The following is a 14477-nucleotide window of genomic DNA, read 5'->3' on the forward strand; positions in this document are numbered from 1 at the left end:
GCATCCAGAGTAAGCTTTTGAGAGTGGATGGAAACACATTAATTTTTATTTTGGTTCTTCAGTTGCACTTAGCATCTGACAAGAGTTGATTTAAATATTACATGATTCTATCTTTAATGTTCAAAAAAGATTTGCGAGAAAGACAAAACTGTTTAATTTAAAGTAATGTATGCCTGACTCTGGTCAAATTGATCACAGTTTCGGGTTTTGATGGGTTTTGCCCTTCTGTTGCTTGTCCTCTCAAGCTGGTTTTTCACTGTGAAATTATTTTAGTTCGGTGGCATGGACCAGCGGCTGCTGTCAAATCCACAACCCATCCAGTTAGTAAGAACGGGAGGGGGGGTGGTGAGGAATAACAAATGTAGTCCTTTTACCTAAAAACATTAATGTCCACAAGTCAATCTCTATTAGAAAAAAAAAAAAAAAAGCAAAATTCATAGATTAATATCAAAATCTTAGGTGGCACTTGCCAGGTCATATGCTTAACAAGGCTGGAAAAGAGACCTACTTATCACCACTCTACATATAAAATAAGGTGTTCTAATTTTTCTTTAACCTTGGGAACAGTATCTGAGCAAAACAGTAATAATAGCATTAAGTGTTCATTTAATCACTTGCATCAGCAATCTTTGTGTGTAACCTTTCAGAGCTGAAATCCCCAAAACTGCAGTTAGGGTTCCAGGACACAAATGCCTCCCTCGCTCTTTTTAAATCGCCCCTGCAACACCTGATGGGCGATGGGATTTGGCTAGCAAAGTCTGAGCTTGCAGCTGTTAAAGATCCATAATTGTAAAACACAAGAACAGGAGAGAAACGTGGCGATGGTGGTGTGTTTTAATCGCGGCAAAACTGTAATTGTTGCTTGCACACCCAGATGGAGCCTGAAATGTAATTTTCCCCAGATTAAGAGTAGTTAAAATAGCGAAGCGGGGAAGCAGTCTGGCCGGGCTGCAGGAGAGGGCGGAGGGCGTGCGGCATAGAGAGAGGACTGCGAGCTTGTTCTGCCTTTCTCGGGCTCGCTGGATGAATCCTCCGCCACCATCACCCCCGACCCGAGAAGCCGTTCTTTCGATTACTTTCTGTCTTTGTATCCGCTTCTTATTTTATAGCTAAAGTTTACTTGGTGCAGTTAACAGCACTGCCCTCTCCTCCCTTTCTCCAACTCATCGGTTCATAGCGAGAGCTCGTTTTACATTTCCTAAAGCAGAGATACGCGAAGGTCCCTTTCCCATTTAAGGCGGGTGGGGGAACACGTTTGGTTAAAGCGCGAAGCGTTTCCCGTGCCGCTTTCGGACAGCGTCCCCAAAGAGCCGCAGCGCGGCCCAGCCCCGGCCTCCCCGCGTGTGTCCCGGCCGCAGGCAGCGAGCCGTGCCGTGCCGTGCCGGGACAGCCGGGCGGCCGCTGCAGCTTCGGCGGCTTGCTGCTTTTCTCGCCTTTGCACATTAACGCTAACTTCCACTAATTATCTGGAGTAAATGTATTAGATTAATTAGCATCTGGGCACCACGGGAAACTCTGAACAGTAATTATATTGTGGGGAGATCCAGAACGAGGGAGAAAAGGCAGTGATTTGTTAAGCAAAGTCGCCGCTCGCAGCTTTGCCCCCCGCCAGGGCGTCGCGCCGGGGCGAGGGCGGCGGGCGGAGCGGGGCCGAGCGCGGGCAGCAGGTACCGGGCTCCGCCCGAGCTCTGCCTGCCCCCGCCCGGGCGCGGGGCAAAGCCCTTCGCTGGCAGCGCTTTTGCGGACTTGGGTATCGCTTTTCCGACTATCGGCTGTTTGTTCCGCAGTTGCGGTAGCTGCTCTGGCTTCTCCGTCGCAGCCCCCGCTCCTACCTGAACGCAGGACGATGAGCCGGAGCTGGGCGGTGGCCCTTGGGCGCTAGGAAACCCGGGCTGGGGAGGCAGAGACGCGGCGCAGGCAGGGGCAGCCCCTCTCGGTATCACGTCAAGTTTGGCACTGCACTTCAGTAAAGAGCAAGCTCGGCACAAATAACCGATGGCTTCCTTTTTTTTTTTTTTCCCGTCCCTTCCTTTTTAAAGGAAAATGAGTTTTCAGAGCTGTCCGATTTTTTTTTTTTTACGTGACGATCTTTTGTGTTGCGGTGCGAACTGAAGAGAGAAATTGAAAATAACTAGATGAGCTCAAACAGCGCTTCCCTAATTACTTCTGAACTTCATTTAGAAAGAGATGAATAGTTATGCATTACATTGCTAAAAAAAAAGCTTTCGCATAATCATCTTAGGCTTCTACAAAACAGTCTTGCCTTCCCCGTTTCTTTCTAAAGAAATAAGTCTTTTAGTTGAAAACTAGTTTTAAAAACCAGATATTTCACAGTAAAAACATTTAAAAAATAATTTTACCTTATTTAAAGAAAGGGAAAGAGATTTAAGTGATTCTCAGTTTTCCTATTTTGTGCCAACAAATTCTACTGATGAGGAAAAAAAACCAACTGCGTCTGATTATTTTTTAAGAGAGCCCTGGGGTTACAATAAAAAAACCTTTGGTTTTGTTTTTTTTTAATTTTTAATTAAAATTGAATAAACGCTTAAGGAGAAATTAGCAGTCACCTCCATCCAAGACCTACTCGGGTTTTATAACAGAATCAAAGCGTATTTAAAAAAAAAAGTAAAACCTTTTAATACATCAAATATACGGAATTTTAATCTTTAAAGCGATACATTGTCTATTTTAGTACATGACGTAAACCTTACTTAACCCTTTTCACAGGGTGGACTTAAAAATTAAAAATAGTTAAGTGTTCCTTTTAAAGAACAAAATAAGGCAAATGAGGTTTTTGGAATAGAATTGTTTTTGTTTTTTCTTCCAGAATACATACAAAAAAATACCAATTCTCTTTCAAGGGTATACACCTTAAAAATAATTGCAATTTGAAATTATAACTGACAAATTGCGAGTTGTTTTTTAGTAACAAACATGCATGTAAATTTTTTTTGTTTCAATGAGACATTAAATAAGAACGTACAATACAATCATAGCAATTTTAAAGTAACATTAAAGAGAAGACCTCTATCTTTTTATTTATATTCTACAATGGGTGTTCCACTTTTACCTATTGAGCTCAGTTTAGTAATGCACTTTATGATTCGTTGTCCCGCTTGAAGCTAACATAAATAAATACAGTGCTCATGGATCCAGTCCTCAAATGAACACTATTTTATAAAAAGTCAGATTTTTTTTTTTCTTTCCAACTTTTATAAAGTTTTGCAGGGCTTCCTTCCCTTACCGCTAGACTTTGTGTTGTGTGTCAAAGCCCCGCTGCCTGCACTCACTGGTAGCCCAGGGCCGAGGCTGTGGTGAGTCTCTGCCCATAGAGTGCGTAAGGGGAGTAGTAGGGTCCGGTGGCAGCGGGCACGGGCACGGGGGCCCCGGGGGTGGGCAGGGGGCTCTTGGAGTAGGGGTGGTAGCGGCTGCCGAGTCCCAGCGCGTGGTGCGGGCTGCGCAAGGCCAGCGTGCCCGGGCTGCCCGGGGCGCCCGTCGTGGGGATGTGCATGTGGCACGCCATGGCCGCAGCCGCTGCGCTGGCCAGCGACGAGGAGCTGGGGTAGCTGGAGAGGAGTTTATCGGTGCCCGGGAAGGCAGTGTGGGTCCGCAAATGGCTAAGCAGCTCCTCCGAGGTGGCAAAGCGCTTGTCGCAGGGTCCGTTGGCCGACACCCAGTTGCAGATGTGTGGCTGGGGGTCATTTGGGAGCATGAAGCCGTAAGGGTACAAAGGGTGGCCGGCTAGCGAAGGCGGCGTGGCGCCGGTCAGCGAGGAGTGGACGCTGTGCAAAGGGTGGGTGGGGTAGACGAGGGGGTATCCGGACTTGAGGGCTTGGTCGTGGGCGCAGGACGCTCCGGCGGCGCCTGCCAGGTGGCTGGCGCAGTGGTAGCTCAGGCAGTAGGGGTCTCGGCACAGGCTCGCCGTCATCACCGACGGCGGCGACGCGCCCGCCAGCGGGCTCGACCCCGCCGGCTTGCTGCAGCCCAGGCTGCTGGCAGCGGCCAGCTGGGCCCCCACCAGGCTGGAGGATTTGGTGGGGTCCAGAGCCACTCCGTGCGGCAGGAACTGTGGCGGGTAGCCGGCGTAGGCTCCAGCTAGCGTCCCCGGGTAGCTCATGCCCGCCGGGGGCAGGGGGAAAACGGTCTGGCCCGGCTTGTAAGGGGAGACGGGGGCCACGAGGCCGGAGCCCAGAACGGAGGTGGAGGAGGTGGCGGTGGTGCTGCTGCAGGAGGAGGCGGAGTCCGAAGCGATGGGCTTGGAGCCCGGCGTGCTCTCCTGGTGCTGGTTGACCTCCACGTTAATCCCGGCACAGCTCACGCTAATCCGGCTGTGGCTGATGCTGGTGGTGCCCGGGCCTCCCTCCGAGCCGGAGCTGCCGCTCTTTCCGCAGCCCTCCGAGTCCTTCTTGTCCTCCCCGCCTTTTCCCTCGGCCGGCAGCAGCCCGGGCGAGCAGGCGGAGGCGCTGGAGTTGGGGCTGCCTGTCCTTGGGGTGAACGGCTGGCAGGTGGCGCTCGGCACCCGGAATCCCGACTTCTCCCCGGCCGCGACCCCCGCGGCGGGGGCGCCCGCGCAGCCCGCCGCCCCCGGCTCCTTCTTCTCCGCGCCCGGCTTGGAGTACGGCTTGAAGCTCGATTTGTCCTCCACGCCGATGTCGCTGAGCTTCAAGGGGCCCGACTTGGAGTCCTTGTCGCCTCCGGAGCCATTGGAGGTGACCGAGGAGAGTTTGGAGGAAGGGGACGGGTCCGGCTTCCCTATCTGCGAGCAAGTTTGTGCCAAAAGGGCCAGGGGGCTCTTCTTTGCATCCAGCTGCGGAAATCAGAAGGACACACAAAGAAAGAGATTTAATCGGGGTCTGAGAAAACCCCCCATTGCATACATAGGACTCTTGTCCCGTAGGTTTCTGCAGAGTACAGCCGGGAAGTAAGGAACAGTTTGTGCGCATTCATCAACTTGACAGCCCCCTCCCCTGAATGCACCATTTTCCATAAAGCCTTTAAAAAGGGCTGGGGATTTTCGTATCCCTGCGAGCCCGCCGCGGCCGCCTTCAACGCCCCCAGCCTCCCCGGCAGCGGCCGGGCAGCGCGGAGCTCGGCGCCTCTCGGGCCGCGCTGGCCCGCAAACCCGCCCGGGAACTATAGCTACTGCAGCATTTCTGCACCCTGACTGCTGGCACTATTTATAAACAGAGCCCGAGTTAGCCGGTGAGCAGGGCTCCCCGGGAGAAGGGTGTCTTCGCTCCGCAGAGACCTTAATGAAATCATTCATTCCCACGGACACACCCTTCCCACCACCAGCTCCGTTTCGAGTTTCGGTCCCGCAAACAGCGAGCTACGCAGAGGGGGACCGGTAACCTCGCCAGAGCAGAAAGGGGACCATCAGGACCCCTGAAGTACAGATCCGTGTCGGTACTTGAAAGGAATTTCGGCGAACCGAAATAGTTACCCAGCCGCGCCCACGCTTGAGCCTGTCGCTCTCCGCGTCGTGTCGTCCTGTCCCGTGTGTGTCCCCCCCCACCCCAATACAGTCCCCGCAAAAGTAAGGTTGTTTGGCGCTTTGGAGTGCGGCTTATTTGTGTGGCCGGATCGTGACCCCAGCGGGGATCGGTTCCTTCCACTCACGCCTCCTCTCCCTCTCTCTCTCAAAAAAAAAAAAAAAAAAAAGCTCAAAAAAGCAAAAAGAATATATTAATTTACACAGGAACTATAAACTATCCCAGTAAACACGGAAACACTACCCAGGAGCGGTTCCTCGCACTAAATGGAGATCAAAAAAAGCCCCTGTCCCAGTATAAATGCATTTCAAAGCGCAGGAAAGTGCCGAGGGCGGCTGGCGGAGCCGCCATGCACAGGCAGCGCCCGGGCAGGGACGAGAGAAAGCGACGGGGGCCGGGTCCTTACCTCGATGGGGCTGACGGGCGTGGAGGGTAAAGGCTGCAGGTATTCAGGGTGTAAAATGTGTCCAGTCCGCGCCGTGAGCATTTTCAAGACTTTGATGGGAAGGCGGTTGGCTTGGCGTAGCGGGTCCGAGGGGGGGACGGCGTGGAAGCAGGGCTTGGCGGCGGCGCTGCTGCCGTTATTCCCAGCGTGCCCGTTCGGCCCGGCGAGGTCGGCGGCGCTGCGGCTGCGGCGGGGGCTGCCTCCGGGCTCGCTGAGGCTGCTGCTGCGCTTACTACTTCTTATAGCAGAAAGCGAGGGCGATGTGATCATGACCCAAAACCTCGCATGAAAACTGGGGCAAGTGGCGCCGCTCGCACTCGGAAACGCTCGCTCGCTTTCTGCGGGCGAGAAAGGAAAAAAGCCACACGCCCCCCGAGCAGAAAAACAAACATACAATGTCCCGTGGCTCTCTCTGGCGGGGAGGGCGTGGGTGGGGAGGGGGAGGGAAAGGGGGAGCCGGCCGGAGAGAAAGAGGAGGAAAAAAAGCCGAGTAATCCTTGGGCTGTGCTGGGGGCGGGGGTGGGGGCTGCGAGCGTGTGCCGCGGTCCCCCTCGGCCGCTCTCAGCTCCCCCGGCTGGCGCGGCGCGGAGCGCTCGCCTCCGCCGCTCAGCTGTGATGCGAGCCGCTGCCCATCCAGCCCGGGATCTGGCAAAGAAACTCACTTCAAAAGCAGCTGAATTAGTCTGAGATTAAAGCCTTTGCCGCCTTCCAATCAAATGGGACCCCGAGGTGATTGGAGGGTCAAGGGGATGTGACGTTCCCTTTTCTGGGCTTTTTTTTTTCCCTCCGTTTTTAATGGTCTCTCGCTCTTTTTTTTTTTTTTTTCCCTTCCCTTTCTCGTCCGCCTTCCCTCTCCCCTCCCCTTCTTCCTTGTTTTCGCTCCTAGGATGGGATGGGCGTTAATTCTGTGTTTCACATCACGCGCTGCGAGCGTTTTTCTTCCTCCGCAGCCAGCGCGGATCGCGGGGCGGCCGCGGGGCTGGGGGCGCCGCGCCTGCCGGGGGCCGGCCGCGGGCTCCGCCGCGCTCCCCCCGCCCGCTCTCGCCGCCCGCTCTCGCCGCTCGCACGGCGCCCCGAGCTCGACCTGCCCGCCCGCCACGCACGGCGCTACGGGCCCGGCCCGCGCCCCCCTCCCCGGGGCCGGCCCGCCGGCACCGCTCCGGGGCCGCCGCCGCACCGTGTCCCCCCCGGGACCCGCGGATGGGCACGGGGCGCTTTTCCCGCCCCTCCCGCCTGACAGCGCGGGGGAGGCCCGGCCGAGAACCTGCAGAGCGCCGGCCTGCACGTCGCCGGCGGCAGCGGGCGGGAGCCGGGGCGCTGCGGCGCGGCTTGCGGCGGCGCGGGGAGCGCGGCGGGATTGGGGGAGGTCGTCACACGCGGGGCTGTCACGCACAGCCCGCCGCCGCCTTTCGGGACTCTCCGCCCCGCCGTCAATTGTCAGTGCTCCCCAACCGCAATCAATCAGTTATTTGTCAGCCCCTGTCAATCCGCCCTTGATTTATGTCAGCTTTTGTTGCTGATTACAAGCCTGGTGTGACTTGAAGGGGGAAGGAGAGTGAGAGGGAGAGAGAGGAAGGAAAACAGAGGCAAAGACGGGTTCCTCGGGAGAAAAAGCCTTTTAATTTACGGAATAAATCCTTGGAGTAAGCTGGATTTGTTTGCCAGCAGCCAGGAGCCCTCCCCAGCCCATCACCGCCCTGTCGAGGAGGGCTGCTGGACTTCTCTTCCCCTTCCCTCTTGGTCCTCTTCGAAAGTGCCCTTCGTCCCTGCAGCCGCCGGGCTGAACCGGTCGCCGGCAGCGGGGGCCTGGGGAGGCGGCCCCTGGCTTTAACGAGAGTATTGGTTCGCCATTTATGTGTTTGATTTTCAGCTAGGCTGTGCTGAGAACCTTCTGGGTACGCACACGGTGTCCACCCGGGCACTGCATACGTCCTGCTTTGTGTCTGTGCACTCCCGAAGGGTACCGAGTCCGCTGCCCTCAACCCCCTTTTTACTGGTGCTTGCGGATGCCCCGAGCGAAATCCGCAGCCCTTCAAGTCACTGGGTTGCCTTTTTCTTTTCTCTTTGTACTTTGCTTCCCTCTATCCCCCCACCTCCTCATCCCATAACATTTTTTCACAGGCAAAATGTGTTAATCAATCTTTTACTTTTGTTTCCGGATCTGACATGGTGGCCCACACAATCTACAACATTAACAAAAAGGTCACTTAGAGATAAAACACGTTTGACAAGTGAAGAACAAGGCAAGTGCTTTAGGGGTCGCGTCCAATTCCTGACCTGGACTCCAACCAGAACAGGCGCTGATCCTGGAAGGGTTGGACGAGAGGAAGGACTTTCACTTTCTCACGTTTAGATCTGCTGAACCAAGTCCTTTTTCTTCCCTTGAAACACCGATCTGCTCCAGTCCCTAAACAGATGTGTCAGATAGTCTTTAATGACCTACTCTTCTTACGATGTATATGTAAGGCAGGTTTTCCTCGGTATGCCCCCCTTCCTCCGCCCCCGCCAAGCGGTACCCTTTAAATCTTGCAGCGCAGTAAGTGTATCTGCTGTATTTTATTTGAACCCCTTTACTCTTTTACTATAGTGTATAGAGTAGGATAAATACACGTAACTCCTCTAGCTTTAATAAAGATGCGATTAATTTTAACAAACTTTTAATTTTCTATCTTTTCTCTGAAAGATAAGGTTTATTGGCACAACTTCTCAGTGGAGAGTCATAAACGCACTTTCATTTTGCAATCACCGCGGTCATCTTGCAAGACCATCAAAATTAAAAGGCAGGGGCGAGGAGGTAGAGAAAGAAATCTTGCATAAACCCCACGATATTGCAATAGGACTGACAAGACCCACAACTTGCCCTCGAGGAACTCCCCCCCCTTCCTTTATCTAGAGTGGAAGTGACTTGAATCTGCCCCAGGTTTTCCCCCAGTTCTTTCTTTTGTTGTCAAGTCCAATTGATAAATGGAGTGCAGTAAAACTCTGGAAGAAAAAAAAAAAAAAGCTGAAACCTTCATTTGTGTTCATTTGCATTAAAGTGCTTGGAACAGCTGTTTTCCTTACAGGACCGGGGAGACTCCTATCTGTTTTCTCGTTGTATTTATCCTGCCTCCCAGGGTGAAAGACTAAAGATTAATTGTCTTAAGGTAGAGTCAGCTGTGGGAAGGCTCTCCCTCCCCATTTTTCCTTCTCTCTCTCTTTTCTTGTGGAGGTGAGGGTGATTTCGGGAAAGGGTTGTTTTACTTGTAAGCCAAGGAAGCAAAGGCGATAGCCGGTACATGTATAAAACAGGCAGCGCACCGACGGGAAAAGCGGGGGACGGAGCGGGGGGAAGAGCACGAACCCCGATCTTTCTGGCTGAAGTAGAAGCATCAGAGGGTAATTTAATTAGCAACTTCAGAGGACAGCTTTTTCCTTTTTTTTTTTTGCTTTATTTTTTCCCCCTCCACTCAGCCTTTGAAATGAGATTTAAATCGCACTCAGTACTGTAAACTTTTTTATGTAGAACCTTGTAAAAAAATCAGCCCCAAGACATCTCCTCCCCTTTGCGCCCTCCAAAGCATTTTTGAGCTATGAGAGCTTATTCACTGCGCTTAACACACGCAGAAAACGATTCCCAGCGAGGGGCTCGGAGTTAGGATGCACACGCGTAGGATCGGGCGGGCGGCGGGGCTGCAGCTTGAAAGCGGTGCGGAGTTTGTGATTTGCCTGCTGCGGGCTCCTTTCCTCTCTTGAGCCGAAGAAGAGGGATTCCGTCCTGCTCGTTACCTTCGCGAGGGATTCTTGTTTAATGAGTCCGTGCAGACGGTTTGCTGTTTGGCATTTACTTGTGTAGTCTTGTTGAAGTTTTGGTGGCTGTTGCTTTTATTCCTTTGAAAAAAAAAATCCAAGGGTTGGAACCCGTCTTCCTCCTTTTACAGAGGAAAATTGTAACTTAAAAAAAAAAAAGAGAGAGAGCAAAGGAGGAATTAATTAACAAGTGCCAGTCCACACTTTCCTTTACCTACCAGCTATTGGCAAGCATGTCAAGTCGATTTTATTTGCACACAATGGAAATGATTTATTTTCTCTTAAAAAGGAGTGGGCTGGCAGATATTTGAGGAGGAGAGGAGAGCGAGAGCGAGAGAGGAAAAAAAGTTTGAAAATGCCTTGAACTATTCACTGTCGAGATGGCTAATCAGTATTGAGGCTCGAGGGCACTCGGGCAGCTTTTCAATGCGGTTTTCCTTTCATCTCAAGCTGGATGGAGGCGCTCAATTAAAAGCCTATCAGTTTGTAAGTAAATCAACGCCTATCAAAGTTGTCACATCAAACAAAACGATTATTATTGCAGCCCGCCTCCCCTATTAATCTCCCTCTAAAATAATCCGCTTGACAGGTCAGGCTGGCGAGCTGCAAACCCTGGTCAGGATCACCCAAAAAACCCGGACTGACTATTTTTCCCTCGGGAGAGGGAACTGCAGAAACCTCGACACCAGCGTGCCTGCTCTGCGAGCTTGCTCTCTTGCCATTTAAGTGTCAGCTTCTGTAGATCATGTTGGAAAAGGGCGTTTAGTCTTTTAAACGGAGCAACAACAACCCTACAGGCCCTTTAGTTCAGCTTTTTTGTTTGTTTGTTTTTTCTTTCTCCCCCCTTTCTTTTCTATCGTTTCGAACAAGATTAAGATTTTAATTAGCAGAAGCAGAGTTGCCGAGTTGTGTCTGGGTTGTGTTTCTGTGCGTAACAAAATTCAGTTACACGTCTGTCCATCCGGTGCGTCAAATTTATTTCTTTTGATAGCACTTATATTTCACTATCTACTCCAAGGTTTTTATTAAGATATACATTGCATTGCATTTTTGTAGATGGTGAATCTTCTTCTTCACCCCCCCCCACAAGAATGATAGTACATCCTATAAGAAGATAAGAAATGTGATGGGTTATCAGAAATACACCACCACGATTTCGTACATTTGGAGACGCTCTTTTCACCCCTCTTTTTTTTTTTTTTTTTTTTTTTTTTTTTTTTTTTTTAATGCGGGTCTGCATGTGCTCGGCTAATAACTGATGCATCTGCCCAGGTATCCATCAGAGGTGTGGGGTATTTATTGCAGAACATTATTAAAGCAAATAGTTGGAAAGCTTGCCAACATAAAGTAAGATTTCCAAACCCCTCCCCTGTTCACATAGTACCTGAAAATATTTACCCTTATGATTGTAATTACTTTCCTAACACATAGAAGCAATATATATTTTACTCTGCATGAGATGTAGGTAATCGTTTTATAAGCGGTGATAATTTCCCAGCCATCTTCAAAATAATAGTCACGTTTAAGCGAACGTGAATTTTAGTACTCGGTGGCATTTTTACTAAACAAGCAGAAAATCACTTTTGTTTGCTTGTTTGGCTGGTTGCTTACTGCTTTCGGAAACATACCTTCACCTAGAATGTTTTCAAATGCGTTTGTCTAATTTTGTTCCTTTTGTTACACCGAGATAAGGAAGAGATTAATGCACCTAATAATAAAAAACCCCACCCCAACCTTTTTCTTTTTAGCCCTTTGACAGATTTCCCTCTTGACATTGTTTCATGTGTGAGTGTGAAAATTTTTACTCCGGTGTTGAAACCCGTTTGCCAACAGCTATTTTCCAAATCTACCCTCTTTTATGTTTTAGGTGTTTCTTATGCAAACAGCTGTTATTTAAAATATGCCTTAAGGTAACTTTCTAGAGGGAGAGGGAGAGAGCAAGTCAAATAATTGCATTGACACGAGCAAGGCTGGGTATGTTTCCTGTTAAGTGCATGGAGATTTTTAGTGTCATTTCATGTTTTTAAATGTACTACGATTAAAATGATCGAGCCCAATGCGAGCGAGCACGTTTCCTAATTCGTACATAAGTAACACGGATTGGTATTTGGCGTCTAGGTTGTAAGAGTGGGGGAAAAAAAAGTCTTGTAGCTTTTGTAACACCTTGGTCTGATCACTCCATCTCAGCAATCATAAAGGCATCTTTGTGTTTATCTTCTGCGAAAGCCTGGAGGCTAAGGGAGAGAATTGTACCAACTAAGCACATATTTGGTTACAGTAATCCCTCAGAAATTAACCATGGCACACAATGGAGGCGATCTCCAGCTTCCTCACGTCACTCGGATCCCAAATGTGGAGAGTGTTTATTGACAACTTTGTTATGGAGACTGTGCAGATCAACCAGACGCGTCTTCAACAGGGAGGTACCGTGTAGGAACAGCGTCCTTTGAGATATGAGGAAGAGTTTTGAGGATATGGCTGGAAAAGGCACTGGAACCCAAATAATTAACCTCATCTAAACACCCTAATGACAAATGTACAATGATCCTCGACTCAATTACAAGACGGCTATGTTTGGCAGGGGCAGGAAGAAGCATGCGATATATCTTAGCTATTTTCTTGAAACCGTCTAGGTCCATGATCCCAAAAGGTTAAAATAATTTTAATTTTTAATAACTATTAGCTTGTTTTCAGTTATCCCTGATGATGCATTTAGGTCTCCTCTAATCCCCACTGCTTTCATTTTTAGCTTTTTACACCCTAAAATTAATTCCACCTAAAGTACATTTTTCATTTTGTACTGTACTAGCGACGTGCAAATAATTTACATCAGCGTTCATCAGGACTGTCCTGAAGTGATGGATCATTTTGTTGAGTTGCAGTAAAAGTGCAGAATGATCTATAATGATGTAATATATACATTAAAAGGGTGTCTGGATGATCAGAGTTTTGCTAAAAATGTAAAAGGGCTTTTTGATTGATAACAGGGTTGCTGTTTTTCTGCAAAGGCTGTCACAGGCTGACACAATGCTTGAGTTATTAGGGCAGAGAAGGGCAACCATAAATTTCCAACGTCAGGCAAAAACTCTCTTTATTGTCTATATGATGGATGGGCCTCCGTACTAGACACCAAATACTTCGTATCACCCTTAAATGGGAACACATTTTTCGTGGCCATAATTCATGTTTTTTAAATAGAAAGTTTGAAATGCCTGCCTATATTTCACAATCCTGACATATTTATGAATCACTCCCTGCATGCAAATATAATTATTTAAAGCACTGAGGTGACATATGGGTTAGAAATGTACCAAATGCTGTTAGCGGAGTGATTTTTTTTAATTCCCTAAATTGAACACCATAGAAAACTCTGCCTGTCTGTTCAGATCAATAAAGTCGAAGGTGAAGTTTTACTGATTTTGTCAGTGCCACATACAGATATTCGGTTTTGATTAGGTGAAGCTGACAAAAAGGGAGTCTTTTTGCAATTACCATTAAGTTAATGAAAGAAACACTCATCTTTCTCTTGGCACCCCCACGCAGGCATACGCGTTTTCCCCCCTATCTTTTCGGGCGATGAACTAGCCGGAGGTAGATTTGACAGGCTTTTTTTTTTTTTTTTCCCCTTCTCCCCTGAATTTATTTTCCGTCCAGCTGCGCTCGTGTCGGAGGGAGTGCCGGTGTGCCGGCGGGAGAGGGGGCTGATGAGAGCGGCTGGGCCGGGCAGGGCGGCCGGGCTCTCCCCGGCTGCCGGCGGAGCTGCCCGGCGGGGCCCGCGGGGGCACTGCCCGCTCCGGCGGCGGGCTCGGGGCGAGCACACGGCAGCGCACGGCAGGCGCCCGCTCCGCTGCCGCTTTGCTTCAGAGGATTACGGGGAAAGTCATCCCACCCCCTCGGCGGGAAGGCCCGGGCGGCAACGCCTGCGGGAGGGCACGGCGGGTCGGGGCCGCCGCCCAGAGCCCCGGGGCAGCCCCGCGGCCGCCGCCGCTTCCGCCGGGGCGGGCGGGGCCGCCTGTGTCCGCTCCGCCCGCCGGCTGCGCCCGCCCCGGCGCGGGCAGAGCGGGGCCGGGGCCGGCGGGACGGAGCCGCGCGGGGCGGGGGCACGCTGCTGCCTTGGCCCGGCTCCTCCTTTCGCGGGCGGCTGTGCCCGCGGACAGCGAGCAGCTTACTCAGCCCGAGGGTCTGACCCGTAACGTTCACCTCCGTATTTAATTAATTGAAACTCGCGTTAGTTTCAGTAGAGCTCGAGGGATCTGAGAATCAGAACCACAGAGTATCTTGAATATTTTTTTCCCGCGTACTTGTGTGTAGATGTGTAAAATATTTGCACTAGTCCAAACTTACTATAGCGGACTGACTCTTTGCCCATAAAATGTTAAATCAACCATGACCAGACTCATTTTCCCATGTCAGCCAAGAGGACTCTGTAAATCAACACATTAGGGCTTCGCTGGGTTGGAGCTGCGTGTGCTTCATGCAAAGTGGCCCTGACAGTCGCTCTCTCGGTGCTGTGGCTGTCAGCCTGTGGCTGACTGCAGCATTGTCAGGTGGCAGCAGGAAACCTTGCAGGTTGAGTGCAAAATCACTGGCGACGCAACATGCAAGAGGCTGACAACTGGCACAACAGAAGGAAATTATATGGGTTACTTTACCTTTTGATGTGATTGTGCTTTTAAGAGTCATAGACGTTTTGTAAAGCCTGTTGCACCAGCCTGAACTGCTAAGAAGGGCCTTGTGTGTCCCCTGAAGGC

The 14477-nt window shown here is 50.6% G+C and overlaps 2 protein-coding genes across 2 annotated transcripts in view; one reads left to right on the forward strand and one right to left on the reverse strand.

Annotated features, from left to right (window-relative positions):
* Positions 1 to 2639: 2639 nt before the first annotated feature.
* On the reverse strand, positions 2640 to 6883 carry ZNF503 (zinc finger protein 503). The gene is made up of 2 exons (XM_033065661.1): positions 5899 to 6883; positions 2640 to 4807 (listed from the first exon to the last, which is right to left on the reverse strand). The coding sequence occupies exons 1-2, from the start codon at positions 6205 to 6207 to the stop codon at positions 3287 to 3289; spliced, it is 1830 nt and encodes a 609-aa protein (XP_032921552.1). The 5' UTR covers positions 6208 to 6883; the 3' UTR covers positions 2640 to 3286.
* The window catches only part of LRMDA (leucine rich melanocyte differentiation associated), a 644658-nt gene continuing 636038 nt past the window's right edge, over positions 5858 to 14477 (forward strand). Inside the window, exon 1 of the mRNA XM_033065664.1 lies at positions 5858 to 5937. The gene's annotated coding sequence lies outside the window, so the exon portion shown is untranslated. The remainder of the gene's footprint in view (positions 5938 to 14477) is intronic.

This window comes from Catharus ustulatus, chromosome 8 (genome assembly GCF_009819885.2).
Source record: "Catharus ustulatus isolate bCatUst1 chromosome 8, bCatUst1.pri.v2, whole genome shotgun sequence".
Classification (NCBI taxonomy): Eukaryota; Metazoa; Chordata; class Aves; order Passeriformes; family Turdidae; genus Catharus; species Catharus ustulatus.